Here is a 10107-nt window from a genome sequence, read left to right as displayed (position 1 = left end):
ATATATACTGTATATATAATATAGATAAATCTTTCTTGCTGTAATTAAAATATAAAACTTATGATTATCCGCAATTATTTCGTCGTATAAAAACGTAGAAAATTCTTTGGGATTTCTTAAAAAGAAAAAATCATAATATATATTTTAAATAGGATTAGCTTTTTTTTCTTTTTGAAAGAGTATATAAGAGTTTTCTTCATTTTTTTTCGCGAAAGATCATTCATTGAATTTCTTGCTTTATCTTATCGACGATTGTCTGAAGTTTTGAGGCGTCAAACAAAAGAACTCGTCTATAGGGAGTCATCTCTTTATCTGATTCAGTCCAAGCACCGGAAAGACCACTGTCAGACTCTAATTCAACGGAAAACTCAAAACTACAAGTTGCTTCATCATTGAAAAGTTCCTCCTCTGGATTACTCCAAAATATTTCCGGCTCTTCGTTTGCGTTTCGACGTTTATTTTTGTTTTTCTTCATTGTCACATCCTGCTCGGATGGTTTGTATAATTTGCAAATTAATATGAAATGTGAAAATTCAAATGGCATTCGTTTATTGGTGGCACGCTTCATTTCGGAAATTAAATTCTCCATGAGTGGAATGGAAATTTGTGCGGGAAGATTAACGAAACGTTCGTTGATTAATAAGCCAAGTGGCGCTGAATCATTTTCAAGGACATTTTTAATCATTGTATTTGTCGCGTCAGTTGCATGATCGTTGGCCATTTGTTTCAGTAAATCGCGTAATTGCTGAATACATTGTACATTCTGAAAAAGTAATTAATTGCGCATTAATATTCAATTTCATTTTATATTTTTCAGGGTTTCTACATGATTTCTCCTTGAAAAATTCAATGATTCTATCATGATTTACAGGTGATAAATTTCTATGATACAATTTTTTTGATAATGCCTGATTGGTTAATTTTCATTTTGAATAAATGAAAGATTCTTTATGAAATAAAAATTTGGCATTTTAAAAATTCTATCAATCGATAACGCGCGTGCACATTCTGAATTAATAATTTATTGAAAGAATAAAATTGACTATTAATTAAAACTACCTATACAAGTTATTTTCTCTCTTATTTTCATTACTAGGTAAATTTAAAAAATTAATTAAAGAAAAAATTAGTTAATTGTACCAAAATATTTATTAAACTTTTACTATTTTTAATCTTTATGAATAAAATCAGACTTATGTTAGTACAAGCATAGCATAACAAACATTGTGATTATTAAACAGAAATTATGCCAATGTCTTTTTATTTATTTCTTAAAAATCAGAATTTTCTTAAGAATCGTGATTAAAAAATAAATTATATAATTTTTTAACCTTCAATTTTTTAAATAATATTTAACATTTTCTTAAATAATTTTCGAATTCTTTTAGAAATAAATAAAAAAAATGTATAATTTCGATTTGTTAGACAACATTTTTCAACAAAACATTTATTTTTATTATTATTTTATATTGTTTTTATTGTAGAAAAAATATTTTCCTGTTCTTGATTTTCCAATTATTATTTTTACATTACAAGATATAATAATATAAAAAATATAATAATAAATAAGAATAATATTATTAAAAAAATAATATTGGCATTTATTTTGTTAAAAATTGTGATAGAGAAATATAAATTACTCAAAAAAAAATACTTAAAATTTGGTAAAAATTATGTGACTGACCAGTAGAAATTATGAAAATTTTTTGACATTATATTAAAAAACTCTTTTAAAATTCTTAATTTTATTTCTAATTCTTAAATAAGAAATTGGTTAATTAAATATTCTTTTGAAATGAAATTTCGATAACATATTTATAAATACGATTTTATGAATTTGTAAACACTGGAAATTCAATTCTGTAATCATATTTACAGAATTTTCATGCACTCAAAAATTTCTACGATGAAAATTCCATGATCTCCATTTTTTCCATGGATAGTTGAAAATAAAAAATATTATTGAATTTCTTTAAAGAAAGGACCATTAAAACTACTTTTGCTTAATTTTTTTTTTATAAAATATATCATTTTTTATTAATTTTTATTAATTAAATAATTAATATCTCGAAAACGAAAACAAACTTCATTTTAATTTTGAAAAGTATTCGTTTTAAGCTATATTTTAAGACTAAAAAAATAAAAAAGGGTCTTTTTTCAAAAAATGTCAAAACAAATTTTTGATTTTCAAAAAAATGGTCAAATTTTGAATTTTTAAAAGATTCTTTTTCCGCATTTGAAAAAACAAGGAAAACCCTTCTGAAAGCGTATAGGGCACAATTTTTTTACATTGTTATATAATAGCTATGATTTTTTGAAAAATCTATACTGATCAAACTGAATCAAAAAGTTAATGGAAATATTAATCCGATTTGACAACTTTTACTTTTGAGATTAGTAGGTACACTTGAGAAAATTTGGGCCACAGATATTATTCAAATCATTTCTTGATATTATGTAAAAGTCTTTTTTAATTAAAATAATTGAATCTTGGATTTAAAATTTTTTTTATAAATTAAATATATATCTTTTTAAATCACCAAAAATTATTATTAATTTATTTTTTTTAATATTAATTTTTTAACACCCTTTTGATAATATTTTATAAATTATCCAGGTAAATATGATTGGGACAAATTTCGAATGGATTTTGTTCAGAAATCCTATCGAATTCGTGTGAAGTTACGAATAAAATCTATGGGGTGTTTCGGACGAATATTCATGGGGATTACACACGAATTTTTAATGCGGATTCCGCACGTAATTTATGATAAAAATTTTGTAAAAAATTTTCGGCCACATTTGAAATTTCAGAAAAGAATGTAATAAATTCAAGTACTTTTTATTTTTAAATAAATTTTAGAAAATTTGTAAATATTTAAATAATATAAATACCTGTCGATTGGAAATATTGATTACAGTTGTAATTCCAAAAACATCGTTGATGTCATCATCGTCGTCTTCGTCGTCAGAGGCTGCGTCATCTTGCGATTGTTTCACGACTGATCCAATGTAATTTTGTTCAATTATCAAATTTGTGAGATTGCTCAAGTCCACATGTGCTTTTAGGAAAAGTTGTTGCAAAAGAGTTTTGATCCCATGAAAATCAGGATCCGTTGGGCTTCGTCCTTCAAAATCGACAGTAATTTCCATTCCCTGAAATTTCAGCGCATATTTATCAAATTTTTCTAAAAATATTAACTTTAAAAGTTTAATAGTTTTTTTTTTGTTTCCTAACTGTTTTAATAATTTTTCTTTTCAAATATTTTCAATTTTAAAATTAATATTGTATTCAAAATCATTGAATGCTTGCAAAGAATTTTGTCAAAAAATTTGAGAATAATTGAATTCCTTCGAAGAATTTTATTATTTATGAAAATAATTTTTCAAAATCCTAATTATAAATCTTTTGAAGAATTTCTTTGAATTTTTTTCAAAATAATGGAGTTTTTTTTAGTACTTTTAATTTAAAATTTTTAATTAAAGTAAATGATATTTATGAACAATTTCTTTCAATTATTTAAAATAATCGTGTTTCTTAATAATTGAAATTTAACATTTAATTATTGAATTTTATTACAATTTTTTCGAAATAAATTAATTCTTCTCAGAATTTTTTTACAATTTTCTAAAATAATTTAATTTTTATTCAAGAAATGTCATTAAAATATAAAAAATAATTAAATTCCTTCGAAGAATGGAAACTATTAAAAGGTTTTGACAATAATTGTATTCTTTCAAGAAATTTCTTTAATTTATTGAATTTATCATGGATTTTGTTAATAATTATAATTAATTAATATATTATTAAAAATTTTTTTTTAAATTATTGATACAAAATTAAACTCTTAAACAATTTTATTAGACTCAAGATCTTTATTATTTAATTTTATTAGAGTTTTTGTAAATAATTAAATTCTTTTGAAGAATTGCTTCAAGTTTTTATGAAAATAGTTTTTTTAACAATTTTAATTGAAACTTTAGAAAATAATTGAACTAAACAAAGAATTTTTTTAAATAATTGTGTTTGTTAATAATTATAATGAAATATTTGTTTATTGAAGTTTATTACAATTTTATTGAAAATAATTAAATTCCTGAGAAGAGTTTTATTATTTATAAAAAATAATATAAATCTTGTGATGAATTTTACAACTAATAAAAACAATTGAATTGCTTTGAAGAATTTATTAAAGTTTTAAAAAATAATTGGATTCTTTCAAAAAAATTTTATTAAAAATTAAAAAAGATCACTGAATTCTTTCATGAAATTTTATTATAAATAATTAAATTTTTATATCTTAACATTTTACTATTTAAGAAAATAATTTAATTATTTCAAAGAATTTATTAAAACTTTAGAAAATAATTGAATTATTGCAAAAAATTTTACTATTTACAAAAAGAATTAAATTCTTCCAAAGAATACATACTTATTTATGAAAACAATTGAATTTTTGTGAAGAATTATATTAAAATATTTGAGAATATAAGCAATAATAAGTAAATTTTAATTAAATTAAAATATAAATGAATTACATAAATTTGAATGTTTTTTTTAACAGTTTTACATAAACTTTCCGCCCTTTTTCAAATTTGCCATCCCTGCAAATAGATAACCCGCAATGCGCAGCAGTTGTGCGCGGTGAAAAGTCATAGTTTAGAGCACGAGGCAAAATAAATCAGTTTCACAGTAGTTTACAGTCAGATGGCCAATATTACACAATATTATTGCTACTCTAATATTCATTTGTAATTAAGAGACGAGACATTAACGAAATATGTTAATTGAAACAGTAAATTAATGCAAATCTGACCCATGCTTAAAATTGAGGTTAGAATGTCATTTAAGCGACGTAACAATCACTGTACATGAAAATTGTTTCTAATCACCTGCTCTTTAGAGACAACATTCTCATTTTCTTCATTTCCAGATGAATTGCCGCTCTCATCATCTTTAGTTTTGCCAAAATTTTGTTGAATTTCACGTTTTTTCACCGGACCTGCCATTGTTTTTCACACGTGACAAAAACCGATCCCAAACACTTGACTATTTAGTTCCTAATCACAAAATGCTTCTTTCCAAGTAAGTGAATCTCTTTTATATATTGAAAATGAAATATCAAGGATCGATTTAATGATAAAACTTGGTAAATATAATGGAAATATTTTCCCGAAATTCCCCACTTGAAAATTGATGTAGGCCGGAAGTTTAATACTTGGCCTGTAGTTGTCGCTGGCAACCTTTTTAAAATCGATAGTGATGCAAAAAGATGTTTCTTTTTTTTTATTAAAGAGAGAAAACCTCTTTTGCATAATTACTAGTGTTTTGTTATCTAATTAGCCTTCAATTATGTTAAAGTGTGCTTGTTTTTATATTTCCCCTCATTGTCCTCTGAAAAAAAGCACAAATTACTCTCTTGAATAATGAGAAAAAGGTAGAATTGAAAAAAGACAATACAAAAATGTTTTAACAATGTAAACATGGGAAAGTTGATATTTTTTTAAGAAATCGATTTTATTTTTGAGAACTGAGTATACTTAGAGGAATGGGACTGGAAATAAGAAATTGCGAAGTTGGGTCAATAATTTTCTATTCGATACAATATCAGTTTTCGATGGCAATGTGTTACTGCATCCGGTGGGGGGGTGGAAAGTGGTCCATTGTCGCTACCGTAAGCGACGAAATTCGATTAAAGTTCTCGCGCATGGTCGAAGGAAGTTCCAGTTTTCTCGCGGATTTCTCAGGGTCTATCAGGTGGCACTAGAGCCACGCTAGGTAACATCTTTTGGTGAAGCGTATAACACACATAAGCACGACGAGAACTAGTGCGCTTATAAATATCGCGGTTTTTTTAATATTCTCAATTGTAAATATAAATAGGTTTCTTTGTTTAGAAAAAGTAATAATAACTACGTAAAACAGGGTGTAAAGATTTTTTGATAATAAACGACAGTTTCTTGACTTTTGTTGTGATTTTTCGAGTGCCGAAGGCCCCTGGTGGCAGGCGGTGAGATAGCTGTTTTAGATGTCCGCGTAGATGTTTCGATTTCCAATTCGATGTACATGTACATTCTATACACGTGTACAAAAGCGAGCGCGACATCATACACATTTATCAAAAAATATACATATATACCTACACCCTCAGAAAACAAGTTTACATTTCAATTTCCCCTTTTTTTGTTTTGTTTTTCTAACTTTTTCATTTCTCTCGCATATAAATTCCCCTTTGTTTCTATACTTTTATATTCATCTTGAAAATTAAAACTTTTTTAATTAGTTCTTATTTTTAAATACTAGGTATATAAAATTACATTTTCAATAATTCAATGTTATAATTAACTTGTTTATATTTTTTACGATTCTTAACAAATTTGTTTGTCAAAATTTTTTTTTATTTTTTAAAAATATTGATTAATTATTTAATCAGGGTTGTCACATGTCAGGGAATTCAGGATAAAATCGGATTTTTATTAAAAGTTCTTGAAAAAATTAATTTTTTAGAATTCATAAGAAAATTCTGAATTATTGTGTCCTTTTTGTTTGACTCATAAACTATGAAATTACCACGAATACAAAACCTTCATTTTTTTCTATTTCTGCCAATAATTTCTTTTTAAATAAATTTCATTTTTGAAGAAATATAAAATTATTTCTAATCAATTATTTAATGAATAATTTTACTTAAATATTTTTAAAGTTAATTCAATTTTAAAAGAGTTGCGTTTACAATTTTCATAAATAGATGAACTTCAAAAGGTTTCAATTTTAAATTTTATAAGATTTCAATTTTCAATTAAATTAATTGAAAACTTTAAAAAACTTGGATTTTTGAAAAATTTTAATAATTCAAATTCTTCTGAAATTAATTAAATGTTTTAATGTATATTTAATTATTTATTAAAAATAATATATTTATAGAAGAATTTTACTTAAAAACACTAAAAAAAATTTAATTTTGGAAAAGTTATGAATAATTGCAGAAATTCAATTATTTTCAAAAGTAATAAGATTCTTCGCAGAAATTCAATTATGTTCAAAAACTTTTTTAAATTTTCGTCAAAATTTCAATTATTTTTATGTAAATAATAAAATTCTGCTCCGAAATTCAGTTATTTTGAAAAATTTTAAATCAAATTCTTGGCATTCAAGTATTTTCAAAAATTTTTCTAAATTTAATGATTTTCAATATCTATTTTGATAAAATTTTCCAAAAGAATTCAATTATTTAAACAAAATTTTAATAATATTCTGCGCAAACATTTAATTATTTTCATAAATAATAATAATTTCAAAGGAATTCAATTATTTTCATAAAAAATAAATTTTTTTACAGAGTTTTAATTATTTTTAGGAATTCAATTATTTTCACAAATAATAAAACTCATCATAGAATTTCAATTATTTTCAATAGAATTTTAATTGAATTCATCGAAAACTGTAATTATTCTTAAAATTTTTATTAAAATTCGACGAAAGAATTCCATTTAAAAATTTGTTTATAAAATTCTTCCTGAAAATTCAATTTTAAGAAACATTCAACTATTCAATAAATTATTTAATTTTCTATTTAAATAATTTAATTCTCGTAGAATTTTCTAATTAAAATTGATTTAAAAATGAATTTCTGTTAAAATTTTAGATAAAAATTGAATATTAAAAGCATTATAAGCATGAGTTTTTAGAAATAATTGAATTTTGATAAGGTTTCAAATTCAAATCTTTGAAAATCTTCATTTTTCACACTTTGAACTAACAATTTTGTAAAATAAATTTTTTTTAAAAAAGTTTTATTGAATTTTTAAAAAATTATTTAAACTTTTTTTTTAATATATATTTAATTAAAGAATTTCCGAATAATCGAAATTTCGTAAAATTGAAATGTAAACAAATGGATTTGAAAATTGAACTTTTTCAAAAATTATAAAAAAAAATTGATTCAAAGAAGCATTCTAGTTAAAAATTCTAGAAAATAATAATTGAATTAGGTCTTCTTTAATTATTATAAGTTATTGAATTTCAAAAAGGTTTGAATTTGAAATTATTGAAAATCTTAATTCTGATGAAAAAATAATAATGATAAAATATTTATTGAAAAATGAAGTTATTGATGTTTTCGAATAATTTTACAATGAAAGAAATTTGTAAATAAATGTAATAAAACATTTTTTTGAGTATCTAATAATTTTGAGAGTGAATCAGAATATTTTTTTATTGTCAGAGAAAAAGTCAAAATTTTGTCTGGAAATCAGGAAAAATCAAAATTTAATTTTTTTGCAACCCTGTTAATGATTTTCTCTCTCTTTTTTTTTGATTCGTTAATGATTTTATTTTTTTAATTCATTAACGATTTAATTTTTTTTCCATTTTCAATTTAATTCTTTTGAAAGATATAATTTATGGAAATTTTTTTTTAATTATATTATACATTAATATAATTAAAAACTACTGTTTGAAATTTGCATTTTGTAAATGTTTCAAGAATTCAAAAGAAATTTAAAAATTATGTATTGCAAATTAATTACTTCTTTGGAAAGTTAATTTTTCTTGGAATAATAAGTTAATTGTCAATAATGTGGTATTTTTTAATTGTGCAAAACATGTATTCGTATAATTGTTATTAAAATATATGTATAGTTATTTTTATTTAAATATTCATTTGCATACTTTCTAAATATGAATTAGTAAAAATATTGACTGATTTGAATTAATGACTGACTTTTTGCTTTTAAATCAGTAAATTTTACTTATAAATTAAAAATTAGTATAAATTACTATTTATTAGTAAAATTTACTAATTCGAAAGAAAAAGTCAGTCAGTCAATAAATTTTACAAATAATTTAGTAAATGACTATTTACTAGTAAAATTTTCAAATTCAAAACCAAAAAGTAATAAATTAGTTAGAAGTTATTACTTATTAGTAAAATTTATTAATTTAAAAGCAAAAAGTTAGTCACTACTTCAAAGTACAATAGTAAACATTTTTACTAATTAAAATTTAGAGAATATAAAATTTCCATTATTTTGAATTTGAATGTTATTTATTAAATATATTTTTTGAATGATAAATTATTTGATTTTGATTTTAATCTAAATAAAAATTATATTTTTCAAAAACAGAAAAATTCAGAAATATAGAAAATATTTTATAAGCAAATTGCAGCGAGACGATTGTTGCGTATCTGCTTTAAAAATCGATTCTGCTGTTTGTTTTCTGTTTTTATTTTGGAGAAAAAAGAAATTAATTTTTTCTTTATGGATATTAAACAATATTATTTTTTATATCTGAAATTATAACATTTAATTATATTGATTCTTTAAAAATAATTTTCTTTTTTCGCGTCAAAAAAATTTGTTTTCCTTGAAATAAAATCTTTTATTTTATTCTCAATAACATTTTACATAGAACGCAGTTTTATAAAAATGGTATTGAAACTTTTTTTTTAAAAGCTTTATTTTCCTAGGAAACTTCTTTTTTTATCATTTTTTTAAAATCAGTCATGTAATAAAACTTGGATTGAACACATTTTTTATACAAAAGTATCTCTTGAAATCTGCTTTCCATTTTGGCTGCTCGGTGTTTAGCGATGTTTCCCTAGAAAGCTGTCTCACCTGCCTTTATAACTACCTTCTTTTATTATTATTATTATCAACATATTATGTGAATTTCGATTCTCGCTTTTTAGATATTACATCCGTATTTGCATTTTTATGTATAGTCAAATTTTTAGATGCATTACTATTTTTATATACTATTATAGATCATGTTGTTTTTGAATAAAAAAATCAAAACGCTGAGAAATGAAAAACAGTTTATTAATTGACATATATATTTATTAAACAGAAATTATTTATTAAGGGAGAATAAAATTAAAATCTAAAAATTAAAGTAGATAAGAAAATAATAAAATGGAATATAAGGGAGAAAACTAATAAAAAATATAAATAAATTGCAATTTATTGTTAATATTCCTTTCATAAGAAGAAAACTGTATTTTAAATTTCATATTATTCTTCGAATTTTATGAATATATTTATTTACTTTTATTTATTTATATATTTGAGAATATTTTATAAATGTATATTTTTGAATTTGGAATG

General features: G+C 22.3%; 1 protein-coding gene across 1 annotated transcript; it reads right to left on the bottom strand.

The window, feature by feature from the left end:
• Positions 1-168: 168 nt before the first annotated feature.
• LOC122498813 (protein BCCIP homolog) lies at positions 169-5239 on the bottom strand. Its single transcript, XM_043606743.1, has 3 exons — positions 4894-5239; positions 2896-3156; positions 169-763 (listed from the first exon to the last, which is right to left on the bottom strand). Exons 1-3 carry the CDS (start codon positions 5008-5010, stop codon positions 221-223), a joined length of 921 nt encoding a protein of 306 aa, XP_043462678.1. The 5' UTR covers positions 5011-5239; the 3' UTR covers positions 169-220.
• Positions 5240-10107: the final 4868 nt, after the last annotated feature.

The sequence above is a fragment of the Leptopilina heterotoma genome, unplaced genomic scaffold (genome assembly GCF_015476425.1).
Source record: "Leptopilina heterotoma isolate Lh14 unplaced genomic scaffold, ASM1547642v1 Lhet_16, whole genome shotgun sequence".
Lineage (NCBI taxonomy): Eukaryota > Metazoa > Arthropoda > Insecta > Hymenoptera > Figitidae > Leptopilina > Leptopilina heterotoma.
This window is presented reverse-complemented; position numbering and strand designations above follow the sequence as displayed.